General features: G+C 56.5%; 2 protein-coding genes across 8 annotated transcripts in view; both read right to left on the reverse strand.

Annotated features, from left to right (window-relative positions):
* Positions 1-3,876: 3,876 nt before the first annotated feature.
* Positions 3,877-9,562, reverse strand: LOC125171245 (cytochrome P450 2D15). 3 transcript variants are annotated; one of them, XM_047868485.1, is made up of 10 exons: positions 9,339-9,562; positions 8,229-8,460; positions 7,112-7,283; positions 6,371-6,523; positions 6,117-6,277; positions 5,493-5,669; positions 5,189-5,330; positions 4,756-5,000; positions 4,227-4,368; positions 3,877-4,128 (listed from the first exon to the last, which is right to left on the reverse strand). In XM_047868485.1, exons 2-10 carry the CDS (start codon positions 8,415-8,417, stop codon positions 3,950-3,952), a joined length of 1,560 nt encoding a protein of 519 aa, XP_047724441.1. In that variant the 5' UTR covers positions 8,418-8,460; positions 9,339-9,562; the 3' UTR covers positions 3,877-3,949. The 3 variants fall into 3 exon arrangements, with proteins under 3 accessions (XP_047724441.1, XP_047724442.1, XP_047724443.1); XM_047868486.1 differs by having other exon boundaries at positions 4,813-5,000; positions 9,339-9,561; XM_047868487.1 differs by lacking the exons at positions 7,112-7,283; positions 8,229-8,460; positions 9,339-9,562 and adding an exon at positions 6,699-6,780.
* A 4,938-nt stretch (positions 9,563-14,500) lies between these two features.
* Positions 14,501-27,533, reverse strand: part of TCF20 (transcription factor 20) — a 111,697-nt gene continuing 98,664 nt past the window's right edge. For 2 of the 5 annotated variants that reach the window (XM_047865851.1, XM_047865853.1), the window contains exons 4-6: positions 21,196-21,245; positions 19,915-20,042; positions 14,501-14,718 (exon numbers count right to left, since the gene is read on the reverse strand). In XM_047865851.1, the coding sequence (XP_047721807.1) occupies positions 19,959-20,042; positions 21,196-21,245 (134 nt within the window). In that variant the 3' untranslated portion in view covers positions 14,501-14,718; positions 19,915-19,958. The other 3 variants (XR_007153851.1, XM_047865854.1, XM_047865855.1) reach the window with 2 other exon arrangements.

The following is a 27,533-nucleotide window of genomic DNA, read 5'->3' on the forward strand; positions in this document are numbered from 1 at the left end:
GAGCACTCCACTTCCATGTTGGGGAGCCTACATCACTCCTTCATTTGGGTGGGACCCAACCTCTAGGAGAACCCCTGCTTCCCGAGGGGGGCGTCTTTAGATCTCACATATCTGAAACAGTCTTAATTCATATTCGACCAAGAGTTTGGATAGATACAGAATTCTAGACTAGAAGTATTTTTCTCATAGGGTTTGAAGATCCTCATTGTCTCCTGGCTTCAACGACTTTCAAAGGAAAGTCTGACGGAAGTTGAATTCCTGAAACAGACTTTTTTCTTTGTATTTCTGGAAGTCTGGGGGTTCCTTGTCCTCAGTGCTCTCAAATGTATTGATGGAAGGCTCTGGGGGTGGGTCTCCATCATCCCTTGTCCTAGGTACTTGGTGATTCCTTCTCTTCTGGAAACTCCTGTCCCTCACCTTTGGGAAATTGTCTTGATAAAAAAGGGGTGTATTCATTTGGTATCTCTCCCCTGCCACCTCAGTCTGTTGTCTCTGTTCCCTCTCTCAGAAAGATCTGTGATTTAGCTGTGGGAGCTCCTGATCTCCTCTCTGTTCTTTCTGGGAAAAAAAAATTTTTTTTTTCCAACTTTACCTTCCACACTTGGATTGGATTTTTCATTCCCATTATTATATCATATTTTTGTGTGCAAGAGTTAGAGGTTTTTTGAACATTTCTGTTTTACAGCCCATTCTTGTTTCATGAACGCAAAGTTACCAATTATTGTTTGAACTTTTTCTCAAATGACTGGTAGTTTTTAGGTGTCTGTGCATGCAGACATCGACAGTGGATTAGTGTGTAGCTGAGGTGGCCTTAGACGTCACCTCAGCCTTGCCTCCCCCCTCTCCCTCCTTGTCACGCAGCCCATAGGGGAGACCTTAAGGCCAGTGTGGGGGCTGATGGATAAGTGCTACCCTGCGACCACTCAGGTAAGGGCCGGGGACCCCTCTTCCCCTGGAATGGGGTGGCTGTCCTGGGCGTCCTTGGTAGGTTCAGTGAGAGGATGGGCCAGGCAGGGAAGGACTCCCAGCCCCTCGCAGCTGTGAGTCACTTCTGTTTTCCTCTGTTAGAGACGCAGAGTCAGGAGTGGGAAGAAGCAAGCCTCCGAGGTAAGTGAGGCTGGCTCCTGTCAGAGCTCCATGAGGCGCAGAGACACCCCAGCTCGTGGCAGGGGAATCCCAGGGGTAGTGGCACCCCCCCCCCCCGCCCCCCAGGAAACTCACCACTCACTGAGCAGGGAAGGACTTCCTTGGAAAGGCAAAGAAGTACACACGCTCCGGGTGTAGAGAGCGGGGAGGGAGGAGGCATTCTGAGGGCCTTTCTGCCCACCTCTACCCTCCTGACCCTCCCTGCAGGCCATGACCCCCGAGGCAACTGGAGGACTGAATGATGCTGCCAAGGAGGATCCTGACATCTTGGCTCAGCGTGAGGGGGAGGGGAGGGCCCCAGAGGCGGAAGCAGCCAGCTCCATTCCCGCCAGGAGGGAGACGGCTGAGGAGGAAGAGGTGGCAGGGATCCCAGACTGGGAGGTAAGGAACAGCCCCAGCGTGGGCCCCGCTGAGAAGCCCCAGAGCCCGGCAGGGTGGGGGCCGTGAGGGAGAGGGCAGTACTGGGGGGATGGGGCACCCCCAAGACCACTGGGCCGAACCGCCGTCCCAGTGGCGCAAAGAGCCGTGCGGAGCTGAGAGGCCGCACTCCTGGTGTGAGCGGAGCGGGTCTGAACCCTGCCTCTCCTGACTTCCTGTGAAGTGAGGCCTTAGTTTCCCCATTTGTGTAGGGTAGAACCTGTCTCAGCCCACCACTGTGTCCTTTCTTTCTTCCCAGGAAAATAAAAAGGTCCGTAAGGAGATGGCAATATACCCTTCTGGTAAGATGGCAGGCCCCACCCCGATGCAGGACTGCCTCCCTCCCTGATCGCAGCGACCCTGCAGAGGTCACAGATCACTCCTCTCAGACCTCCTGCCCTGGGTGGGGAGGGGAGGGAAGAAGCCCCTGTGTCCAGATGCCGCATCCCCCCTAATGTCTCCCCTGCCTCCTGCTTCCTTCCTGGTAGCCGGGAACTTGGAGCCACTCCCCTCGGGCTGGGGGAGCGGCCAGCCTTTCCTGAGCCTGTCCCCCCAGCATCAGAGGGCGCCCTGGCCCTGGGGAAAGGTCCTCCCAGCAAGGGACCCACAGGCATGCCTGTTTGTACTTTCTAGAGGCTTCTGAGGTGGCGAGTGAGGAGGAAAGGCCCGGGGCCTGGGTCCCCCAGCTCCTGAGGAGGCTCTGGCTGGGCTGGTTCCCAGCCCCTGACACCCAGAAGACACAGAACCACGAATGACAAAGTAGCCAATAAATCCACAGTTACTGCTTCTGCAGACCCAGCTGCCTCCTTTCAGAGGCTTCGTGTCTTCAAAAACCCAGTGAGACCCTGTCCACAGTCCCTGTCCTGACAAGCTGCAGGAACACCACCTCCTGCCGCTGAGCCCTGACACGACGGCAGATACTCTGAACGGGCCCTCTGACTCAGTGCCAGGGGACAGACCAAGTCCCCTGAGTGCTGAGAGCCGGGCGGCTCCATGTCATGAAGGCATTTAGAAGGTGCTGGTGGGACCTCTGTCAGGGATGCTGTTGGGTGTGCGTGTCCTCTGGTAAAAGAATCCTGGGGGAGGGGGCGCTTCTGACCTGAGTGTCTGTGGTCCCCAGGCTGCTCCCTAAATGCACCAAGGGGGTCTGCACAAGACTTGGCGAAACATCCATTGTCAGAAAGCCTCAGGTGCTCCCCAGGTGCGCAGTCCAGAACCCGCCGGTTGTGGGGGTGGGCACGGAGGGGGAACAGCAGTCCGGCTCCTGGCCACGGCTCCAAGCTAACAGGGTCACAGCCCGAGAAGTCAGAGCAGGAAGACAGGACCCGGCAGCCATCTGACGCCAGCAGCTCATTGGCTGAAGGGGAAATAGAAGCCCGGGGCAGGGGAGGGACTGGCCCAGGGTCACACGGTATCCTGGCAGAGCAAGGATGAAAGCCAGGTGTCCTCCTCCAGGGTCTCCACATGGCCTCCTCGTCCTCTGACCATTCCACTGTCACATGGGTCCAAGGTTGACCCCCGTCCCTAGGGCGTGCCTGTGGCCCACAGGCCTCCCTGCCTACCCCTGGCCAAGTCTCCCAAGAGCTCAGCCTGACCCAGCCGCTCAGAGGACTGTGCCCTAGGCTGGAGCCAAATGAGTGTCTTCCTGCTCCAGCCTGGCCACGAATGGCAAGTCCTGAGCAGGTGCCTGAACGCGAGCGTTTCCGAGGGGCTAGGAAACGGGGCCCATCCTAGTTTGGGGTGACCGAAAGGCTCAGGGAGGTGGCTCACTCCTGGACGGCCATTAGGCTTCGCAGGGAAAGCTCTGCCACCTGAGGACCGAGCCCCAGGTGTTAACCTGGCACATCCCTCCTGGCCCTCCCTGAGCGCCTCACCTTCGGGGCTGTCGTAGATGAAGTGGGGCAGAAGGGTTGAAGGTGCTGCTGAGCTGCTGGCCTGTGGTGTGGGGTGGGCGGTGTTGGACCTGAGGTGGGGGTGTCCAGGCCGAGTGGGGTCCTCCCCACCCCCCCCCACCCCACCCCCCCCACCCCCCGGGGCCTGGGTGAGATCTCTCAGCAGCTTGTTCTCGCTCTTCCTGGCACGGGCCGGGACCTTAGACATTGTCACTAACCAGAGTGGCCGATATTGGGTCTCTGGGTGAGTAGGGGGTAAGCTTGTCATCTTCTGGCCCTCGGTATACCCGGCTCTCAAATGGGATCGAACGCAAGGTAAGGACGGATAAGGCAGGGGTAGGGGCTGGCCCTGGGGAGGCTGCTGAGGCCCCATCACCGCCGGGGGCTGGTCAGGGGGCCCGAGGGGACTCAGAAGCCAGGATGGAACCGCCAAATTGGTTTATTGCATATCAGGGCCCCTGCTGAGGAGCCAGTTGGGGGGCTGGTTCCTCCTCCTAGCGGGGCACGGCACAGAGCTGGTAGGGGGGTGGGATCATCAGGAAGGAAAAGACACCATGGTCGCTGGGCCGGGGTTGCCCCACAGGCACGGAAAAGCTGAAGCGCTGTAGGAGACAGGTGAAGAAGAGGAAGAACTCCATGCGGGCCAGGGGCTCCCCGAGGCATACGCGGCGGCCTGCGGGTGGGTATGGGGGTGCTCAGTGAGCCTGGGGGCCTGGGCTCCACCCTCCGAGACTCCCTTGGGAGGGGTCAGTGAGTTGGCACCGCAGGTACCTGCAGAGAAGGGCATGAAGGCCTCCTGCTTGACGAACTGGCCCTGGGCATCCAGGAAGTGCTCGGGGTGGAAACGGAAGGGCTTCTTCCAGACTGTCTTGTCCTTCAGCACTGACGATAGGTTGGTGATAAGTGTTGTCCCCTGGCAGGAGACGCCTGGCATGGGTGGGGTCTAGGCTATGGGACGCCCAGACCCCTGCCACCGAACATGCATGGGTGCACGCTCTGCCTGGCACACGTGGGACTCTTACAAGTAACCCCGTGGCCCAAGAAGCTTCTCAGCACCTCCTTTGTCCCCATGGCAGGCCGAGTGACTCACCACCCACGGGGGTCCACGCTGCCACCTGTCCCTGTGCACAGGCTCCTCCAAAACCCCGTGCAACATTTCAGTCTGTCTTCCCCACCTGACTTGGGGGCTCTGAAGAGAGAGGCCGGCCCTGCCTCTGCTCCCATCCCCCACATCCACCTAGGCTAGGATAGTCGGTGCTTGCAGAAATGAGGATTGGGTGCCTTGGGTCCCCGCCCTTACCTGGCATTGGCCAAGCTGGGTGGTGCTGAGCATGGGTGCAGAGGGCTGCAGACCTACCTTGGGGATGAGAAAGCCCTGTACTTCAATGTCTCGGGATGTCATGTGGGGCATGCCCAGTGGGACGAGGTCCCCAAAGCGCTGCACCTCATGCATCACGGCCATGGTGAAGGGCATGCGGGTCTGGTCCGCCATCGCTGGTCGCTGCACCGGCCCTAACACTTCATCTATCTCCCGTTGGACGCGTCCTAGACAGACAGGCATCCCCACAGTGGTCAGAACCCTGAGGTCCGGGCTCCGACCTCTGCCTGACTCTATGGAGGGGCCAAGGGCCCAGCTTCCGCCCAGAGCTTCGGGGGGCTACAGCAAGCTTAAGGGGCCCCAGCTGGATCCTCTCCTCCCTCATCCATCCATCCGGGCCCCAGGCTGAACTCACGCTGCACGTCCGGGTGCAAGATCATGAGCAGGAGGGCCCAGGCCAGCGTGGCTGAGGTGGACAACATCCCAGCAAGAAACAGGTCGGCTGTCACCATGAGCATGTTCTTATCATTGAAGCTGCTCTCGGGGTTCCCCCTAGCCTGGGCCGTGCCAAGAGGGTGAGCTCGGCCAGAGGGAAGAAGCCCCCAGATGGCCTCCCACCCTGCACCCATCACTGACCACTGGGTGATGTCCAGGCCCCACCTTCCTGGGCCTGGGGTCATGGGATTCTCAAACCACCACCACTGTCCCCGACACCTCACCTTTTCTATTTCATCCAGGAAGGCGTCAGTCAGGTCTTGGGGTGGCTGGGTTGGGTCCCGGGTGATCCTGTGCTCCTGGACTAGTTCACTCAGGAGGGTCAGTAAGGCCTTCTGGCTTGAGAAGACCTTGTCAGCCAGTCCCGGGATGCGCAGGAGCACAGGGATGGAGTTCAGGGCCTGGGAGGGCCACAGATGGGGGACCTTCCTGTGTTCAGTGTTCACTTCGATCAGCCAGGTCCCCGCCACCTCCCGGGTGTCCCCACCATTGCAGTGGCTCCTCCCTAAGTTCGGGCCTTGATCCTCTTTCCCGGCTCGGGGCCCAGAAGGATAAATCTAAACCCTAGATCTCATGGGCTCTAGTGGCTTCCAATGAAGCAGGTAAAGATTCCTTCCTGGGCCCTCTCCTGGGCTCCTGGACCCTGGGCCCGGCTCCCCGGCTCCGGGTCTGCGATGATCTCCCCACCTTCTCCAGACCCTTTGTCCTGGAATGCCTTTTCTCCCAGGCCCCTGCGTACTCCCCCTCTCCCTCCTCCCCCACGCCCTCCTCCGGGAGGCGCGTTTTAGGGCGGAGGCCGCCGCCACGCAGCTCGCCCTGCAGGGCTCCTTGGCGCCCCCGCCCCGCACCTCACGCGCGAAGCCGCTGTCCTCCTGCAGTCCCTTCAGTGCTCGGTCTATCAGCTTGTGGAGGCGCGGGTCGTCGTACTCGAAGCGGCGCCCGTAGGTGAGGGAAGTGATCACGTTGCTCACAGCCTTATTCAGAAGGGCCCTGGGGCTGAAAGGGCGTCCTGAGAGGGGACGGTGCGGGTCAGGGGGTCTCCTCCATCTCTTCCCCAGCCCCTCCGTCCCTGTCTCCTGTGCCCCTCAGCCCCCAAACGCACCGGCATGGTCGGCGAAGGCTGCACAGAGGCACGAGGCCTCCTCGGTCACCCACTGCTCCAGTGACTTCTTGCCCAGGCCGAAGTTGCGCAGGGTGGACAAGGCGAAGCGCCGCTGCTCGCGCCACTCGCGCCCGTAGCGCGCCATGAACACCCCTGGGGCGGGGGCGGGGCGGGGCGGTGGGCGTGGTTTGACGCGCCCGCCCAGGGCACTCGGCCCCGCCCCCTTCGCAAGGCCCCGCCCCTGCCCCGTTCACAGGCCCGGCCCCCTGCCCGCCCCCACAAACCTTGCCCCCCACGCCCACTAAATCGCGCCCACTTTGACACCCACTTGCCGCTGGGGACTGGTCTCTCTGCCTGCCCGCCAGCTCTGCTCTGCTGGGGGCAGGTGTTGGCATCACTCTGCCCACCTTGACCCCTGCCCAGTCGGGAAAAGTCCTGGTCCGCCCCCTGCCTCGCCCATACTGTCTTCCTTCCCCCTCATTCCCGCCCACCCAGACGTCCTTTTCTTGACCGATTCGGCCCTGGGCCCGCCCCTTCTCGGTCAGGCCCCGCCCTCATCCGCCTCTATCAGGCCCCGGCACTTGGCACCAGATCCTTCCTCCACCTGCGGCCACTCCAAGTTCTTTGACTCCTCCCTGCACTGCATGTCCACGATCTTGCCTCCACTTAGCCCTGCCGGGTCTTGAGTCACTGCTGGCCCAGTCCCCGCCGGACCTCGGTCTGCCCCCCTTCTCCGCTTGCCTTGGGAGCGCGGCCCGAACCCTAGGTGCTCGTAGATCGGCATAGGTGGGCGGTCGGCAGTGTCCTCGCTGTGATAGACCAATGCCTCGTGCACGGCCTCCAGGCCGTTGAGCACGACCACGGGCGTCCAGGCCAGCTGCAGGCTGAACACGTCCCCGAAGCGGCGCCGCAGCTGCAGGCCGAGGTTTGAGGGCGTTTGTCAAGCCCGGTTCCGCCCCCCCCACCCCCACCCCCACCCCCACCCCCAGCAGGCTGCGGCCCCAGTCTCATGGCGCTAGCCTTGGGGCACCCCTAGGCCTCCGGCAGCACGCTGGTGCAAGGGCGATATCTGACCTAGTGACTCTGGGTTAGGGTCTACGGAGGAGGAGCTCACGCTGGATCAGACCTCTCAGCTAGGACTTTGCAAAGGTCACCAAAATTGTCAGTAGGCCAAGTTAGGATCCCATTCTACAGGTGAAGAAACTGAAGTTTATAGAGGTGAGCACTGAGACCCAAGAAACCACAGCAGCAAAAGAGTAGAAACCGTCCCCGTAATTATGTCACCCTCGGTTTCCTGATTTAAATGGGGCTCCTATCTGACTTCAGCTCAGGTCATGATCTCACTGTTTGTGAGCTCCAGCCCCAATTCGAGTGAGCCCTGCTTCTCGCTCTGCCCCTTGTGGGACTCTCTCTCCCTCTCTGCCCTTTGCTCACTTGTGCCTTCTCTCAAGAAACAAAATAGAAAATAACACAAAATAAAATAATAAAGTAATTTTTAAAATGGGGCTCATGACCAGACTCCGTCCCCGATTCTCAAGACCTTTCCTCCTGCTGTGATCAGAAGGGACCCAGGTCACATAATTTAAGCGCTGCCCAACTGGATCCCAAACCCACTGCCAAGCCCACACCCCACTCCAGGCCTTTGCCCTCTTTGACCTTTGATTGGAAAATCCCAATCGCCCTTCGGGCCCTGCGCGGAGGCCAGCCGCAGTCGGCCTCTCACCCCTGCCTCCTACGCTCAGCCCCTCTCCTTGTGCTCTCCTTGTGCGGCCTGTGGCTTCACCCCCCACCCGCCATCCGCCGCCGCTAGGCAGGGTCCCCATCCCCCTCTGCTGCTCCCGCCTCCCGCCTTCCTCACCCGGTCGAAGTAGAAGAGCGTGTCCTGGAAGTCCATCTGCAGCAGGTTGCCCAGCAGCGGCAGCGGCATGGGGCCTGGCGGGAAGCGGGCAGTCCAGAATCTGCGCCTGTGCAGAAGGTCCACCAGGAGCAGGAAGAGGGCCACGGCTATGGCCAGGGGCCCCAGAGCATCCCCGGTCAGCAGTCCCATGGCCGCCTCAGTGCGTGCTGGGATCCTCCGGCACACCAGGTACCTAGGACCAGGCCAGATGGGACGCTCAGCACATTTTGCAAGCCCAGCCAGCGCGGGCCCTCTTTCTAAAGGGACCCGAGGCCGGCCTTTGCCCTCTGCCCTGAGTCAACGTGTCAGGGGAACCGTGCTGCCAGCGGACATGAGGAGGAGCTGAGGAAGGTCAGGGGTGACCACCGAAGTCCTGTCCCTCTTGGACTCTCGGGTGCTTCCCCAGGGTAGTGGGGTGAGATTAGTGGAGAGACGAGAAGCCCACCCCTCAGCCTGACTCTGCAGCTCTGTTAGAGGCTCCGAGGAAAAGCCGGGGGTCATTGGACTTGATTCTGCCACCCACCCATCGTATTAGGCTCGCACCCCTTAGTGTGGTCCCCGCCTCGTCCCCAGAACACACCCTTGTCTTCCCATATGTCACCTGCCCCCTCCCAAGTTTGTTACTGGCACTTGCCCAGTGCCCTAGGGAGGTCACAGTGATCAGAGGGTCCGTGGTGGCGGGGATGACGTTCTTGGTGTCCCCTTCACACTAGTTCGCTCAACACACAGAGAAACCCACAATCACGAACCACTCACACATTCAGATGCTACCCACGTGTTCACACACTGACCTGCAATCCCAGCACACATTTACACACCCACAAAACCACGCACCACTTACACACACACACACACACACACACACACACACACTCAGACCCAGCACCAAGTCACCCTAGTTCCCAGTAGCTGCCCGGACCCCACCCCTGCCTCCTGCCTCCCGCAGTGGTGCTGTGGCCCCTCGCCTGGTAGGCGGGCCCAGCGTCCTCAGTTCTGGCCTGATCTTGGCCTGTCGAGTTTACATCTGGGGGTGGGGAGGTAGCTGGGTTGTTTTCAGAGCTTCCTACTCACCCTGACCGCCAGTTCAATGGCCTGGAGACGCCTTCCTAAGTTTGTTACAAATTCGTCCTTGGACCTCCTGGCTCTTGCGGCCACCCGAGTGATGAATGTCCTTCATGCCTGCCCCACTTTCCGGCGTGGGCACTTTCCCTTGTTGACTGAGCTGCCGCTGAGCTCAGGGCGTGAGGGTGGCTTAGACCCGAGAGGTACCTCTGTCCTCCGAGGAGGAGGCCTGCTTCCTCCTCCTCCTCCTCATTTGTCCTTGAACATCAGCCGCTCAGCTCAAACTCATTCCGGAAGACGAGGGGATGGAAATCCAGTGGGACGCAATTTCTTTCCGCCCTCACAGGCGTCCCCTGCTGAGGACCCCAGGGAGTGAATTCTCAGGCCTCCCCTTGTGCCAGCGCCTTCCCCGCCTCCCCCTCCCCGCCCCCCCAGGCCAGGTCCCCCGTGGCTCCAGTCCCAAGCCTTCCAGTCCTGACTCCGAGGTCCTTCCAGGAAAGATGCAAACCTTTGTGCCACCCGCACCAGGCTGGAGTCGTGCCAACCAGATCCTTCCTCTTGCTCAGCCTCTCTGCCCCTCCGCGTAAGGCCTGGGTGACCACACCATGCCCGGCCTCTCGCTCCCTCTCCAACAAGGGAAGGGGCGGGAATTGAAGCTGAATTGTTACTCAGGGAGGCTGGTGGGAACTCTGAGGCCAAAACCTGCTCAGATGAGAAGGTAGTAGACCCAGAGGGTGGGAAGGGGCATTTCCCGGGCAGGGTCAGGCCCCTTCACCCGTCCCAGGGGTGTGTGAGGCACACTCTCATTCTGAAAACAGCTGGAGTATTCTCTCTCCCAGCTGAAGCAGGGCCTGGGGGAGGCATCCCTTACCCCCACCCCATTGCCCCCGTTCTCCCCCTGCTTCGCCTTCCCACTGTAAGAGGACCAGGATCTTCCCGAGCACCCCCTGACGTCCCTGGCTCAGGGACGTCATTCAGAGGTGGCAACCCGGGGTCATATGGCTTCCGATGTTCGCAATTCCTGCTTGGCTTGTGGAAGCTGCTTCCTTCCCGAATTCCCACACCCCTACTCTCCTGCTGGGCCCAGGACCTAGTTTTTTGGGGCCCAGCTGGGCCTTCCCTGCATCTCGCCATGGCCAAGTACTTGATGGGCTTGGATTCTGTCCCACCCACACCGGAAGTACTATGTGCTGGGTACTGGGTGCTGGGCTAAGTACTGGCAACATGGTGGGAAGCAGATGGCGGGCCCTGCTCCAAGGTGCTCAGGACCCGGAGGAGGCCAGGCCGGCAGCGTGGGGACTGCTTTCAGGGTCACGGGGACACTGCCCCAGGCTGGAGCAGGACTTTCTGGAGGACCCTGGAGCACTGCAAAGTCTTGTGCGTGGTGGGGGTGGGGCAGCCGGAGGGAGGCGCCTGGAGGTGGCAGCTTTGCAAGTCTGGCTGAGGTCTAGACTGTGCGAAATTGCGGTCTTGGCTTCCAGGAGGCAGGGAGACCACTTCTAAGGCCACTCGATAGAGCAGGAGGGCGAGACCCTAGGCGCCCTGGGGGGGGGGGGGGGGCTCTGATCTGCCTCAGCTGCGCGCTCCTGTTCAGCGAGCGGCGACTCTCTACCCGGACCGCCGGTCAGGTGGTGTTAGCACGGGGAACGTGAGGGCCCGAGTGTCCGGTCACACAGTGGCCTTAGATAAACTATCCCTACCCCTTCTTTTGATGCATCGTGCCCACTGGGGGGTTGCGAAGGGCAGTGGCCTGTTGTCCAGGGCGGGGTGGCCTCGTGAGGCCTGTGGCCTTCTGCAGCCATTGTGCAATCATAGCTTCGTGTGCCAGGCGCTGCTGTTCCCGTGCCCTCTCTGCAGCCCCTAAGGCTGGTGGCTTCCAGTTCGTGGTAGGAGATCAAAGTCATCGAGCAGCATTGGGGTCCGTTTCAAAGTGCGTGCTCTGAGTTACCGTTCCACACTGGACAAACACTTCAAGGGCCAGCACTTGAGTTCCGGGGATTTACTCACAGACACACTCAGGGCCGCCCCCACCCCCAGTCAGGCGGTGAGGCTGCCCAGGAGAAGCGGAGATGGGAGTGAGCGCTTCGCAGGGACCACACGTGTCACTGGAGTTCGCCTGCCCGGGGAGGGATGGCACCAACACGGCGCGGACCGGGAACCGCCCACCCCCGGCACCCCTGGGAGGGAGCTTCGGCACCCAGCGAGGGCGCTGGGAACGTCGGTGGCATTTTGCTAGCCGTGACCCCTCTCCCTCCCTGCGGCATGGCGGCGCCCACAGAGGAAAGCCCCCAAAATTCCTGGGGACAGAAAGAGGCAGAAGGTTAAAGCGGACCCTGCGTGCAGCTTGCCGGGCACATGGGCCTGGATCTCGCACCTGTCGATGCGAATATACTCAACACTGCACACTGGTTAAGATGGTAAATATTTTATCCGCGATTTTAAACTTATGAAAAAAAATCCATGTTATCGCCATTGCATACCTATTAGAATGGCCAAAATCCAGCACACTGACAACACCAAATACTGTTAAAGGTGTGGGGCAAAAGGAACTTCCATAAGCGGCCGCTGAGAACGCAAAATGGCGCGGCCACTGTGCAAGGTGGCTGGTGGTTCCTTACAAAACGAAACCTTCTTACCATGTGATCCAGCAAGATCCTCGATATCGACCCAAAGGAGTTGAGAACGGATGTCCACACAAAAACCTGCACACAGGTATTCACAGCAGCTTTATTCATAATTGCCAAAACTGGGAAGCAACCAAGACGTCTCTCGGCAGGTGAGTGAACTGTGGTACATCTGGACAATGGAATATTCCTTAGCACTAAATGAGCTATCAAGCCATGAAAAGCCGTGGAGGAACCTTGAATGCGTTTTCACTGAGTGAAGGAAGCCAATCTGACAAGGCTACATACTGTATGATTCCAACCATATGACATTCTGGAAAAGGCAAAACTATGGAGACAGTAAAAAGATCAGTGGTTGCCAGGGGCTGGGAGGAGGGAGGACAGGCAGAGCACAGAAGATCTTCAGGGCGGTGAGACTACTCTGAGACTGTAACGGTGGACACGTGTCATTACACCTCTAGTCCAAACCCACGGAGTGTGCAACACCAAGAATGCACCCAAATGTCAACTACGGGCTCTGGGTGACAACGATGGGTCTATGTAGTAGGATCACCGGTTGTAACAAACGCACCGCTTGGCTGGGGTAGGCTGTGTGGGGGGGGGACCGGGAACACACGGGCACGTTCTGTAACTTCTGCTCAATACTGCTATGAACTTAAAATGCAGGAGGTGAGGCTTCCTGCAGAAGCTGGAAAGCCGGAGCCAGGAGCGGAGTGTGGAACGCAGCCACGCCCCGGGGAAACGGTCATTTCAGAAGCCAGTTTGAGGAAAGTCCTAGAATCATCCCATGTGCCTCACTCAAGTATCATCGGCAAGTCAAAAGGGGACAGAAGAATAAAAGCAAAATGACAAAGAATCATTTGCCATTGGGAAAATATTTTCCTCGAGACACATATTTTTCAAGGTTTGTGGTTTAGCCCCTGACACCTGAAATCTATCAATTTCATTTGAACCGTGTTAACGCCAAGTCAAGACCAGACGGAAAGCCGCGCGGCTCAAAAAGCCGTCATTTCCATGCAGGTCCCACAGCCCGCCCAGCACACCGACCCACGCCTCCGTCCTGGTGGGCGAAATGAGAAATGGGCCGCACGGCTTGATGGAGCCATTAAAACGGAATTAATCTGCCATTTCTGCAGTCCCAAATTGATGAGCACACAAGAACTCATTTATAATTGCTTATTTCTACTTCACAACATTCCTTCCAGTATTTCTGTTCTCTAAAAAAGTCCATTAACATTGCATTATTTTTTCATAACCTTTAAAATTAATGTTGATTGGAAATCTGCCCATCCCCGCACACTGGCTGAGTTCCACCCGCCCGGGCGGGGCCGCAGAGGAGCTTGGGTTTTGTGTCCTTCCAGGCCCCGCTGCGAGGGCCGCGGGGGGCGCGGGAGGCTGGGGCTCGGCTGGACAGTCAGATGCAGTGGAGCAAAGCCACCTTTGGGGGCTGGAATGGGAGGAGGAAGAGACGCGTTTGCTTTACATTAAACCAAAAAAGGAAACAAGGTTAAAATGAAGTTTATTATTTTTTGATTTTTTTTTTTGTTTTTTAAATAAAACTGTTTGTGAAACAGCCATTTTATCCCCACGGCAGAGTGACCCCTGAAAGATGCACTAACCCCTTCTTAAGGCCTTAACAAGATTTTTTTTGTACTTTTTTCTTCTTTTTTTAAAACTCAGATATTTAAAAATTATACAATTTACAAAACAAAACAATACAACATAAAGAATCATGTAGCGTGGAGCTGCTCACCTGACAGGCCCCCTTTTCCTTTATAAAAATGAAAGCAAAAGAAAAAAGGGCTAACTGGGTGTTCCTGGTCAGCCTAACCACACTGATGGCACTCAACAGCCCCTCCCCCGTGTGCCGAGTCCTACAACTTAGATTTCCTGTCCCGTCCTTCGGCCTGGTGGGGGGGGGGGGGACAGGGTACAGCTGCCAGGAATGCATCCAGAGGCAGGCCACCCCCTGACCCTGCCTGCCGGGCGCACTTAGTGGGGCGCTCATGGTTCTCACTGGCCACAGTGACCCAGGACATAGCTGTGACCTTGGGACATCTGCCAATCTCACCCCCCAAAAAGATAAAACTTTTAAAAATAATAAATAGTGTTTCTGGAAATGAAAAAATTTATTTGTGTTTAAACATCATTCCCCCACTCTTGAAAACACGGACCGTCCCCACATCCCCCACCCCCCCAACCCCCAAACCTTCCCACTTTGAGACAAATTAACGACAAAGGATGGTTCCGGTGTGGTCTGTCTGCTCTTTCAACCCTGGGTCTGCAGCTCTCTGAACCGGCGTGAGGCAGGCTAAAGATCAAAGCCACACCCCGTCCTTTATGAGACCAGCTTGTTCAATTTCACACTTAAATTTCACTGTTATTGGAACAAATTTGGAGTTCTTTAACTAGAGAATTTTAAAATAGAATCAAAAGGGATAGCGCACCTTTCATTTAAACAAAGTCTTTCCAGACTAAAAATAGATTTATATATATATATTTTTATCCCACCCTTTTAACCCCCCCTTTCCCATCATCCCACCCCACCCCCCTCCCCCCACATTGTCACTATGGAGATCGTGTCCATGGAAACAGCCATTCCAACTTCTTGGGTCTTTCTTTCCTGTGGTGTCACGGTTTGGGTGTGATGTAAGGACTTAGGGAGGAGGTGCTGGCGGGGCAGGGCGGGCGGGGCGGGGCCGCACAGCAGGACGGTTCTGGTTCCATCGCGAGTGTCCACCACCTTCTCATCTCCACAGTCTCACCTGGAAGACAGAACCGACACTGGGTGCCGGGAACGTCCGCGCGGCCCTGCGGCCGACAGCCCCCACTCCGTGGGTCCAGCGGCTGCAGACCCCCCCACAACGGTGCCATCGAGGCAGGAGACCCCCCCAAGACCGGTGGTGGCCAGGAACACGGTTAAAGATGGCAGTGACCCCGCCGGCTGCTCTGTGACTAGACTCTGTGCCCTGAGGTGCGGCTGCCTCTCCGGCAAACGGAAGGAACTGAGGCCAGGAAAGGGCTCCCCAACTGTCCTGGTGGGGGCCGCCCCGGAGTCGGGCAGCTCTTGGGGTGACCCCTGCTCAGGATGCCACCACCAGGGGCCCGGAGTGGGGCTCGGCACTGTGGCGGCCCAGAGCGGTCCTCACAGAGGTGGCTGAGCACCCAGGCGATCTGTGGAAGAACCGCTCACAGCCACAGCTGCTCGCGGTTGACAAGAGTGATACTTCACATGACAAAAGAACACTCTCCGGCCGGCGGCTCTGACAGGGAGGGCAGAGCCAGCTCTGAGGCTCCCCAGGCGCCCCCTGCCACGGTTCCTCTTCCAGCCCAGGCTCCAGGCTCAGAAAGATGATCCAGACAACACCCGGGGGCCAGTGGGGCAGTGCCGGGGGCCTCCTCAGACTACCTCACGGGTCACTGTGCGGGCAGAGGGCTGAGAGAGACACGCGGCTTCCGAGGATCAGTGGCGAACAATCAGCGGAAGCCGAGAGTGGCGGAGGCCTCCCCCCGACCTGCTCCCTGCTACTCAGAGTGCCCCCCTCTCCCTCCGACCCCCTCTGGGGCCCCCCTCCAACAAATAACCCCCAGGAAAACCCAGGCGGTGCTGTCCCTTTTCTGTCCTCATACAACTAAGAGGCAGGACAGTTAAGAAGGCTATCTGTGTGCAGGAGCTGAGAACCTTCTATTTAGAAGCCCCCGAACGTATACCTGCCCTTGCCGAAAAGAGATGCCTAACTGCTTGGCGTAAAACATGGTTACACGGGAAGCCCTTCTGCAGAGACAGCAGGACAACGTCATCCCACTCAGGTGAGGCAAACTCCAGGGCTCCAGCAGCCACTCAGGACGTCCACGGCGACAGCGTGGCTTCCCTAGTTCTGAAGGTGGCCCCGGGCCCCAGAGGTCGCCCCGGCCCTTGCGGCCCATGCTCTGATTGGCCCCCAGCACGGGGAGACTCTCCACTCCGCCCTCTGGTTTTCCTGAGGTGAAGGCCGCCAGGGGAGGGGAGAGAACCAAAGGTCCCGTGTAAAGGTGATGACAAGGGTGGAGCTAATGGGATGACTCAAGCGACAGCCAGAGTGGGGAATCTTGCTGGGGACGCAGGACACCCGTCCAGGCACACCGCGTAAGGCCCTGCGTGGGGAGGGAGGGACAGGGTGGGGTCCCTTGGCACAGCGCTGGGCCTGCAGCCCCAGCCTGTTGGCTGCTCAGAAGAGCAGGCCCCACCCCGGCCCCCAACCTCAGAATGAAGCAGGCCCAGCACCTGGGGTCAGCCTGGCCTGGGTGGGGGGACTCGGCAGGGTGCTGACCTCGGGCTCTGGAGCGCCTGGTAGTCTAGGCAGCCGTGGCCTTTACAGCACCTCCTGCCTGGCTCTGTCTGCCAGCCTTGCTAACGGGGACCTTTCCTCAGGGTCTGATGTCAGACTGCCCTGAATATGTGACACCTTGAATGTCAGGGGACCCTAACTTCTCAGAGCTATTTCTAAAAAGCTGTTCCTTCGACAGGGAGCATAGGAAGAAAATTCGTGTGCCAGGTACTATGCCAGAAGTTTTACAGGGGTCCTCGTGAGGACACCAAGGCCTGACCCCCGTCTCACAGGGACCCAAAGCCACGGGGGCTGCTGACAGGGGCTGCTGGGACTGGGGCTCCCACCCAGCGAAGCCCTTCTGTCTGGGCCCCCGGGACCCTGCCTTCGAGCCTCAGTCACCGCGTGGTCTTGTCCAACCACATGGGACGTGGCCGAGACAGCATGGTCCCGGGCGGGGAGCCAGGGGCAAACGCCGTGCCAGCTGCAGTCACTCAGCGGCGCGGGTTTTCAATACTCTCTGTAAAAGGCACCTTGGTGTCCGGCTGCCAGGGAACAGGATCTCACCCTGGGCTACAGCCTTCCAGGACTCCCGCTCTCCTCCGCTCCCACCTTCCTTCCCCTTCAGCGTCACCTCTGTGGCCTGGACAGGCCTCTGGCCGCACAGGCACAGCCTGCCTTCCCCAACCTTCTCTAACCGCAGCCAGAATCCATCACCCCAGCCCACCCTACCTGGCCAGTTTCCACCTGTTGGGGTGGGACTGTGTGCCACTTTCTTCTCTGGGGTGCGTGCCCCCCTCTAACCGACTGCCTGCATTGCCCTGTGCGCGCGCTCGGCTAGGGCACAAGTGGGCAGATCCAAACACGGTTCCTGTCCTCAGTGGGGACACAGTTTATTGGAGAGGCACATAAGCAAGCAAACAAATGATTCCAAATTGGCCTAAGAAGGCTGCAGCCTGGGAAGGAGGTGGTTAGACAGGGGCTCAGGAGGGAAGGCCTCGTGAGCAAGTGACACGGAAGCAGAGACCCGAGATGAGAGGGAGCCTGTCACTGAAGATGGGGGGGGGGGGGGGGGGGGAGAGTACCGAGGCCCAGGGGGATGGCAAGTGCCAAGGCCCCTAGGGAGGAAGTCTGGCCTCCGAGGAGCTCACTGGACACTCCTATAGGCCTTTGGAGGCACGGTTAGGAGTCAGCACAGGGAGAGGGCGGGCACCCACCGGCCTGTCGCCCTGCTTCCTGACACTCACAAGTGGGGAAGAGGCGGCCCACTGGGTGACTGTCTGCCCAAGGAGCTTTCCTCCCTGGCCATGTTGGCCTGCTGAGGGACAAGTGCAGGTACCTTGTCCCGGAAGGACTAGAACTCCCACCTCCCAGCCCCCAGGCTTTGTGTTAGACAGGGAGGCACAGGGTCCCACCCAGCCGGGCACAGCAGGCCAGCACCCCAGGCTACACTGCACAGACACGTTAAAGACATTTCTTGACCGAATCCTCACAAGGTAGGCCATCGTCATTCCTCTCTTTACAGAAGAAACAGAAGCAGAGGCATTTAGCGGCCTGCCCCTGGTTACATAGCACTTTCTGTGTGAGAAAGGGGGGCACCAAGAAGCAGGACTCATGTACTCCTGTCCCTTCCCTGCCTTGTCAGGGTCACCCATTGATTGTGGCTCTCTGTTCCTAGAAACGGCCCCAAGATGAAATGTTCTCTGTCTCCGATTACTGGGGTTCCCATACAATGTGTGGAGGGCCACTGCTCTCAATGAGATGGCTGAACTGAGAAAGCGGGACAAAGGTCCCGCCTTGTGGGGACAGCGTATGAAGAAAATCATTTCAGGTGGACAAAGCTGGACCCCACACCGATGGGCCAGGCCGTCACCACTCAGAGCTGCAGTGTCTTTTGTGCACGTGGGAAGCACACACCGACACTGAGGTCTGAATGCTGAAGCTTCCTGCTCCACGCGGGGGCCGAGGGCTACTGGCTGGCAGGGCCCAAGGCTGGCTGGAGAGGAAGCAGTTGATGAACAAAATTAAAATTCCCAACTGGAGTTCTGCTCACCAGGCCCAGGGCTCAGACTTCCTTTTTTTGTTTTTATCCCTCTCCAAACATGAGCTGGGATTCTGGGACAAAACCAAAAGGCACTCAGCACCAACTGGTTCTTTCCCTAACCTGGTCATCCAAGGGCACTTCCAGAATATTCCTCGTGGCCCCTGTAGCATGTGGCTCTGCCCGGCAGCCAGGCAGTGGAGTTGACAGGAAGAAGGGAGAGCCCAGGCACAGGACAAAGGCCAACAGAAACAAGCTGGAAAAGCAACCAGCCTGCTGTCTTGCCCCAGGGGCTGCTCGGTGGGGAAGGAGGACAGGAACAGTAGCGTCGCTGCATTCCAGAAACCCGGGGCTGCTGCTAGCAGCAGTGTGCTCATTTGGTTCCTGAGACCCAACCACCTGTTCTGCTCTGTCCCTTCCATTCCTCAGCCCCCTCCCTGGGAGAGGAAGACAGGCCTAACTGCAAAGGCCTCACTCGACAGCCCCCTCGAGAAAGCACCATAGGCCTCCACAGCCCTGCAGCCTCCACGGCGGAGCAGAGGGGGCTTCTCTGGAATTCTGTACCAGGACCCACCTGAAGAACGAGGACTTCTCAAAGGACAAAACCCGCCACTGTCTGAGACAAATTCTATTTTTTCCTCAAATTACTGTTGGGTATTCCAGAGAAAGGTGGAATCTGCCGGTTGTAACAGGGGGAGGAAACGTGCCACAGACTAAGCGCACCTGTGTGTGGCTCTCAGACGCCGGGAGTAAACACAGAAGCCCTTCATTTGAAGAGAAATAATCCCTTAATGAACATTTCTGAGACAACTGGCTCCCCCCACCCCATCCTATAGGAGCAACCGCCTCAAGTTACATTTTGGCTTTTCTTTTTTTCTCTTTATGGTCTCTTTTCCTCAGTCCTCAGTGACTCCATGTGTGTGTGTGTGGGGGGGGGGGGGGGGGCAAGGAAGCCAGTTGGGGAGGAGGGGACGCCCGCTGCCTCTGGGGACGCTGGTCCTCTAATCCCGTTTTCACAGATGCACGCCGCCCTGACCACGAGCCTGGACACACTCGCAAAAAGCATAACTCAATCTCTTGAGGTTTTTAGGAGTAAAATTAAATCGGATGCTAAAGTCTCCTAAATCTTTGAGGGGATTTTCCTTCCCTTTGTACTTTTGCGCAAAGGAGTCCTTCACAGTACTTGGGGAAAGAGATTTCAAAGAACAAAACTGGGAATTTTTTTGTTTTTCAAAGGAAAAGCCACCATAAGCTTTACAGAGAGGGAACAAATAAAAAAGGACAGCCCCCTGGCTAGAAGCATTTTTGAGTCGGACACAGGGGGTGGGCTGCTGGCAGGGTCTGTCCCAGAAGCCTCCGGGAGCACCACACGCACGCGCGCACGGGCTGACTTCAGCTCGGTCACTGTGAGCTCCGACGGGCAATGGGACAGCCTCAATCACCCCTCCTCGGGCTCCAGGGAAGCTAAGCGACGGACGGGGAGACGTTCTATCCACCTGGTGTCGGCCGTCCACGTGATTAAAGACCTGGGTGCAGCCGGGCCTGGGGCGAGCAGGAGGGCAGAGGCCATGACACCCACCGGGACTCTGGCAGGGGTGCCGGCCCCGACTCACCTGTGCTTGCTGTACTTTCCATTCCCACGAGCACTCTGCCCCCCTCACCCCCGCTCCGACTGCTCTGTGCTGAGGCTGCCTTTCGCTGTCTTGTTCTGCAAGGGGGGGAGGGGGAATGGGAGGGGAGGCTGACGCCGGCAAAGCCAAGGACACGAGACAGGAGGGACAGAAGAACAGTGTGGGGGTCAGGGAGGGCAGAGGCGAGGAGAGGAATGGCACATGGAAAAGGAAAGAAAAAGCAAAGAGTCAGTATTGAATGACAAACAGGAGATATTCAGACAGGGTTTTCTAAGACAAAATGTGACCATTAGAGAAGTTTAAAAAATAAAAAAAAATGCAAATTAACTCGAAGAGAATACTGTAAGATCCTAGGATCCATCTCTGGAAGTAAACTGTTAAAGAAAAGCCGGAGTAAGCATCTTTCAGAAGTGTTTTGAAGGCAGACTGTCAGGATGGCTTCTTAGTTCGCTCTGGCCCCAGTCGGAGACTGAAGCCTGTGAGCGTCCAGTGACCACCAGGTGTCAGTGTGACCTCAGCCAGAGGACAGCACGGCCGCTGCAGGAGCTCCAGGAGGCGACAGACCTTGGCCGCAGCCCCCATCCTCTCCAGGGCTTCCCCGCACCCCCCTCTGCACCCTCCCTCCCTCCTCCCCCACACGTGCTGGCTCAGCAATGGCCCAGTCACCCCAGATCTTCCATCATTTCCTAAAGGGGCCACCAAGAGAGGACAGACGCCTCTTGAATGATGTGGGAAATCAGGTGGCGGCGGCCCACCAACCACACCACAGGTCGCTTCCGCTGAGTGAGGTAAGATCTAGAAGAGACTGAGTTTCCCAGCAAAGCCCTGGAGTCAAGTCTTATTTCTTTCAGTCTGGGAAAATGCCTCTGATTATGCACCAAGGCCTACAACCAATCTTACCTTGCGCCAACCTGTGAACTGGGGTTCCATTAAACTAAAATGGAAATCAGTGGTTTTATTGAGTTTCATCTTCGCATTTCTCTTAACAATCAGATACACACCTTCTGCTTCCAGACATTTCTCCCAGCCTCCCACACCACATGGGGGGGGGGGGGGGGCGTCGCCCCAGGGCACAGGTCTCCCTCCTGCAGGGAGAGACTTCCCCCAGAGAGCACAGGGCCTCTCTGCCCTCCCAGGGCCAGGAGTGGACCGGAGCCCAATCACAAGGGTTCTCCAAATTCTGGTCTGTAGCTCGTGCAGAACCCCGCCCCCCCCCCCCCCCCCCCCCCCCGCAGCCTGCCGGGGGCACTAGCTCTGACTCACCTTGTGCTTGGGGCACCTCACCGAGAAGTTCTCCTCATGTAGCAAACAATCTGCAAGACAGAAAGGGGCAGTCAGACAGCTGGCAGACAGCACAGCCCAAGGGGAGTGGGGCCACGCTAGCCAGGACTGACAGGGTCAGACATGGAGATAGGAGGCCCCCGCACTGGCGTTTCTAAAACATCAGAAACACCCCCAAATAAACTACGGGACTGCAACATGATGGAGCATCAGTCACTTAAAGCATTAGTGTTTCAAAACAGCCAGTGGTACAGGGAAACACTCATGACACAAAATGGCTTGAAATGCCAGGATACATAAATATAGAAGTACAATCCTAATTTTAACAAAGTGTGTTATATATGCATTTTAAAAAAGAAAGGAAATTTACCAAAATCTAACAGTGCTTCTCTCTGGGCAGCAAGACCACATAGGTGATTTTATTTTATTTTATTTTTTACATGTTTCCACGATTACACCATATTATTTTAATAATGAGAAACAACCTCCAATAAATCTTATTTTTAAGATCCCTGATTCTAGGCTAAGCCCCTCCCACAGGCCCAAGCTGAAGCTTCCCTGTGAAAACGCCCCAAATCCGGAGGCACCTTTCTCCTCTGTTGCAAGCCCCGCCATCTATCACCTTTGCTGTACAACCCACGGAGACACAGGAGAAGTTCCCGACACGAACCACATAATCCACACTAAATGCTTCAGGGGAAAACGAAATCCCACGAGGGGGTTACTAATCCTTGGAGGAAAATGATTCATTCCAACTTTTAACGTGGTGACAGCATCCTCGCTGACAGCAAGGACACGCATCCGCCTCCAGGTGAGTCGAGCTCCGTGGCACAGGGGTAGCGTGTGGAGCGGGGCGAAGAGATCTAATTAATGAATTCGCTCTGCACACCACAGCTCCCGGAGACCGACAGCCAGGTCACCGGTGCCAGATGTGATGGCAGAATGTTAATAAATATTGATCGCACATTCTCAGAGAGCTCCCGGGCACCATGGCGGGAGGCAGCCACGGTACTTAGCCTTGTTAAATGTATGATTTAACTCAGGTTTAAACTGAGGTCCAAATTCGCAGCCTGTGTACCCACAGATTTCAGATGAAATAGTAATGAGCAAGGGAACACACAAATGAAAACTTCTGAGGTCCTTTGTATCTTAAACAAACAGAAAAAGACCCTTTCATAATTGGGCCGGGCCTGTCCCATCACTGCCTCCCCCTGGAGCCTCTGAACACCCAGGGGTGGGCAGGCAGCCTCCCTGCTCCCGGGGCAAGCCTCAGGGCACAGGAGCTCCGCAAGTCCGCTAACCTCCGAGCCCTCCCCCTGCAAGCAAATAGCACGGCAGTAAATGAAATGTGTTAATTTAAAACCCACAAGTACATGGCGTGACCAAGGCTCCCGCTGCTCCAATCTGCCAGAGAGCTTATGAACAGCAGGACACAGACAACTGGAGCTCAAGGGAAGCACTTGCTCCTTACCTGGGCTTTAGCAGCGCCGCGTGCTGGCGGTCTCTAGGTTGGGCCACAGAGAAACAAACGGCAGAGCCCACGTGGGGCTCGGCCACCTCGACGCCATAGGGGTTTAGAGAAACGAGGAGGGGGACCACGCTGGCTGGAAACGGTGCCACCCGAGAGGCAGAGGCGGCTCCGTCCGCCTCCCAGCCACGAGGAGTCACCAGCTGTGAGAGACCATTAGTAAAATATGTCTGAAGCTAGGAAACACCTTCCCTCTAAGTTAAAAAGCAGAAAAGAAATAAAGTAATCTAAGTACACACTGCAAGCAACTAGAGTTAATGTCAGGTACTTCTGCAAATGCAAGGCTCCTAACAAAATCTGCCAGAGACCACGTCCACCTGTGGCAACATCTCCCGCGCAGACAGACTGCAGACAAACGCTCTCATCCGTGCTTGGAATACCCACAGGCCACCAGGAACCGCCATCACGCTCCTGGCAGGCACAAGAACCAGGGCCAGAGAGCTTAGACACCCGCAAGGGCACGGGGAGCCTCTTCTTGGCTGCCTCGAACCAGCCCTTGCTGGGGGGAGGCCTTTCCTGAGGTCTCTCAGCAGGCGCCCGCCCTACACAGCCAGCCAGCCTCTCGATTTGTTTTCCTTAAGCCCCTGGTGATATCCCGCACTGGCCAGAGGGCCTGGTCAGCACTTCCACACACTGAAGTCAAAGTAAATGGCTTGCCGGATCATCACACACGCTGGAAAAGACTCACAAGGTTGTCTCGTCAACAAGACGGCTTCCAGACACAAACACCGATGCCCCAGAAGAGGATTCCGCTTTCATTTCTCTCTACGCTCGTCTTCACTGAGATCCTCATGACAAGCTCCTTGGAGCTTCAGATACTCACATGCAGCCGCAGCCACAGCCACCCTGGGTGTGGATGGTAAACTCGAGGAGGGAGGAAAGGAGAGGGGAGGGCTCATGTCCTTCACACGTGCCAGGCTCCGGAAGCTGTCACCAGCTCACCTGCAACCCACCTCAGAGCTAGTTAGTACTTAGATTGGTAAAATCCAGGCCGGGACACGGGGACCTGCCAGTCTCACCCGCCTTGCTGGGCCCAAGGAGGGGACTATCAGGGCAGGGCAAGCAGGGCCTTGGCACTGCTTCTAGGGTGCAGAGCGTGGCCCCTCCAGGGAAGGGCCAGACACCAGTCCGCTCAAGGGCCCTGAACCCACTCTGCGGCAAGATCAAGATCAAAGTGCAGTGGAAGAGCGGCTTCTAAACGCTGCTGCAAGGGTGGCTGCAGAAAGCAAGTTTCCAGCTGGGCCTCCTCCTGAGGGGAAGAGGAAAATCCCCTCCAGGCTGGATTCTTTGTGCACAGTAGTTATTAATGTGCTACCGCAGTCCTTTTTTTCTTTTGGTCTTAATTGCTGTGGCTCATTGCATTAATATGTCATTTCTTCTGAAACTAGTGCTCACGTTCTCCTCACTGCATCTCCCCGGAGCCCCAGGCTGCGCCTGTGACGGAACAAGTAGCGCAGGACAGCCAACCATGATGTCACTAACGCAGGACCAACAACAGGTGGAGGGAAGCTGCGGCAGCTACAGACCCTCAGGAGAACAAGATTCTGTTCCCATGGAGATGTCCCCAGCCATAAAAGTTCTCTCTCAGACACGAACAGCTCTGGAAAGGTCTGGGTGGTTCACAGCCAGGCAAAGATGAAAGTGTTCAACTGTTCCTTACAACAAGTAGCAATGAGGGGCTCTCCAACCCAGGGACGTATAATTAGGAAGGAAGTCAACCAATGAACGCCTTTCCTGGACACACAGATCCATCACATATAGAACAGAATTCCTCAGGAGACCCTGTGGGATAAACACAAGCATCTATCCCCACAGAGCAGTGTGGCCTTCTGGGTCACTGTGACTCAGGTCATCAAAAAAGACTGATAAATCCCAAGACACGGTCATCCGGTGATGCTGCTTCCTTGGTCCCAGATCTTCACGTGGAGCAGCGGTAAAGCCAGCAGCAGCTGGGGCAACAGCGTCAGGGCCTCGGCCCCACCTGGGCGCCCCCCTGACCCAGGCAGCCCCTCTCTCACCGGATACTCGGCCACCAATTTCTGCCAAACAGTCATGTTCTCAACTCACCTGGGAAGGCCACACAAGACAGGCTCAAACAGAGAGTGACAAATACCATTTTCTTTCTAATCTTCAGCTGGTGAAGCAGCCCCTGCTTCCCTGCAGAGTGGCGGATTGAGCAAGCCTCCTTTGCAGAGGAAGAGGAGCCCAGCGCCACTTCCCAGACAACCCAGTCCCGCCGCCGGAGCTTGGAGGAGGCAGTGAACTAAGCCCAGGCTTTCCAGCCGCTACCCACACGGGGACATGTAAAGTTTAAGTTTAAATGCAATGAAGTAAAATAAAAATTCAGTCCCTCATTCCCAACTAGCCACATGTTAAGCACTTAGTAGTAACACAAGGCTTGTGGCTACTATGCTGGAGAGTGCAGATCTACAACATGCCCATTATGGCAGAGTCCTACCGAGCACCCTGCTTAATCCCTAGAGAAACTGCCAGGAGGCAGGCTGTGAGCCTGGTCCCTAACCTGGCTGGCACCCCAGGGTGCAGACAGGGAGCGCACTCATGCGGGGGTGGGGGTTGTGTACGATGTTATCTGCCTGTGGCTCACTGGATGTTTCTGGGCAAAGCCTCAGTGCAGGAGATCACCTCTCACCTGGCCACTGACTGGGACAGCCAAACCTTACAGTATTCCCCGCACAAAATTATAAACTGCCACAAACTTAATATGTTTAAACATCTTCATTTAAAAACCACGAAGCTTAAACTAGAAAGAGAATGTAACCAGGGGCAATATCATGACGACGAGAAAAGGCAGTGGCTGGCTCTCGAGGGAGAGGAATGAATGGCTCTACTCGGGAATGTGCTGGACCACAACCCAGGGTGAATGACAGCTCTGACTCAACAAAGAAACACGGAGGGGAAGGAAGAAAGAGAATGGAAGGGACGGACTAAAACCCAAGATCCCTGAATTGACATCTTAAGGCTGTCTTCTTACTCGCTCTGGCCGAGCAGCGTCCCAGCCACCAGCTGCCCTTCAACGTGCAAACGCATACTTTCATAAGAACTAACTTTGGCATAATAAGCATTATCTTTCTGGATCTTTCTGGTGTTCAGCTACGCCTCCTATGGAAACTTGGAAGGAAAATCAGAGAGGGAAAGGAGGAATAAGAGAAGGACTTGTGAGGCAGAGGGCCTGCAGCTCCAACCACCACAATGGAAGGAAGCAGCATCCAGATAACACACTTCTCCCCGCGTCTGTCGGGTTCTACTCTGTGTGCCTCACGCTGCTGTACCTGCTTCCGCCACCTGCTCAGCCATGCCCTCCCCTCTTCCCTGCCAATTCTAAATCAAACCTCACCTTCTGGGGAGAGTGGGGCTGCCTCCATGGAAGGAGGAACTCCTTCCTCAAGCACTCAGGCATAAGAAGCATCCTGCCACTCGCTGCCTTCTCGTGGACCTTCCCCTTTTTCTCCCCCTCCTTCCTGAATGAAAGTACAGTAAAACCTTGGTTTGCGAGCATAATTCCTTCTGGAAACATGCTTATAATCCAAAGCACTTGTACATCAAAGTGAATTTCAAGAACCATTGGCTCAGTCGTGATGTGACATTCGGCGTCACGTGCTACTTGTATTGCAAGACACTGCTCACTTATCAAGTTAAAATTTATTAGAAATGTTTGCACAGAACAAGTTACTCACAATCCATGGTTTTACTATATTATGAGGGCCGCTGAGGTGAAGCCCTTAGTCACATGCTCAACAAGTTACAGGTGAAAACGTCCACTGAAAGGACAGGAGTCTAAAAGAAGAGGACTTTCCCAGGCTAAAGCTCTGAGTCAAAATTTAAGGCATCATTGGGGCACTTGGGTGGCTCAGTCGGTTTAAGCATTCGACTCCTGATTTAGGCTCAGGTCATGATCTCACAATTTGTGAGACCACGCTCCGCGCTGGGCTCTGTGCTGACAGCGCAGAACCTGCTTGGGATTCTCTCTCCCCCTCCCCTACTTGCACTCTCTTTCTCTCTCTCAAAAGTAAATAAATACACATTAAAAAAAAGTTTAAGGCTTCTCGGGCGCCTGGGTGGCTCAGTCGGTTAAGCGTCCGACTTCGGCTCAGGTCACGATCTCACGATCCATGAGTTCGAGCCCCGCATCGGGCTCTGTGCTGACAGCTCGGAGCCTGGAGCCCGTTTCAGATTCTGTGTCTCCCTCTCTCTCTGCCCCTCCCCTGTTCATGTTCTGTCTCTCTCTGTCTCAAAAATAAATAAACGTTAAAAAAAATTAAAAACAATTAAAACAAAAAAGTTTAAGGCTTCTGCATCACTCACTGGATGGAACTTTCTGGATGAAAGTTTCCCCTTCTTTCAACAGTTACGACACTGCAAAATACTACTCTGACCACATCAACAGACATGGAAAAAGGAAAAACTGCAGTATCCTTTCATGATAAAACCACTAAACAAGCTAAGAGTAGAAGGTAACTTCCTCAGCTGCATCAAGAACATCTATGAAAACCCCATAGCTATCATCACATTTAATGGGTCAGAAACAAGGCACGGATGTCAGCTCTTGCCATTGCTACCCAACGTTACGCTAGATGTTCTGGCCAGGGCAATTAGGCAAGAAAAAGAAATAAAAGGCATCTGATTGGAAAGGAAGAAGTAAAACTACCCATTTGCAGATGACATATCTTGTATGTAGAAATCCATTAAAAAACTATTAGAACTAATCAACGAGCTGAGCAAAGTTGCAGGATACAAGATCAATGACAAAACCAAACGTGTTTCTATACGCTCA

Source organism: Prionailurus viverrinus, chromosome B4, assembly GCF_022837055.1.
Source record: "Prionailurus viverrinus isolate Anna chromosome B4, UM_Priviv_1.0, whole genome shotgun sequence".
NCBI lineage: Eukaryota > Metazoa > Chordata > Mammalia > Carnivora > Felidae > Prionailurus > Prionailurus viverrinus.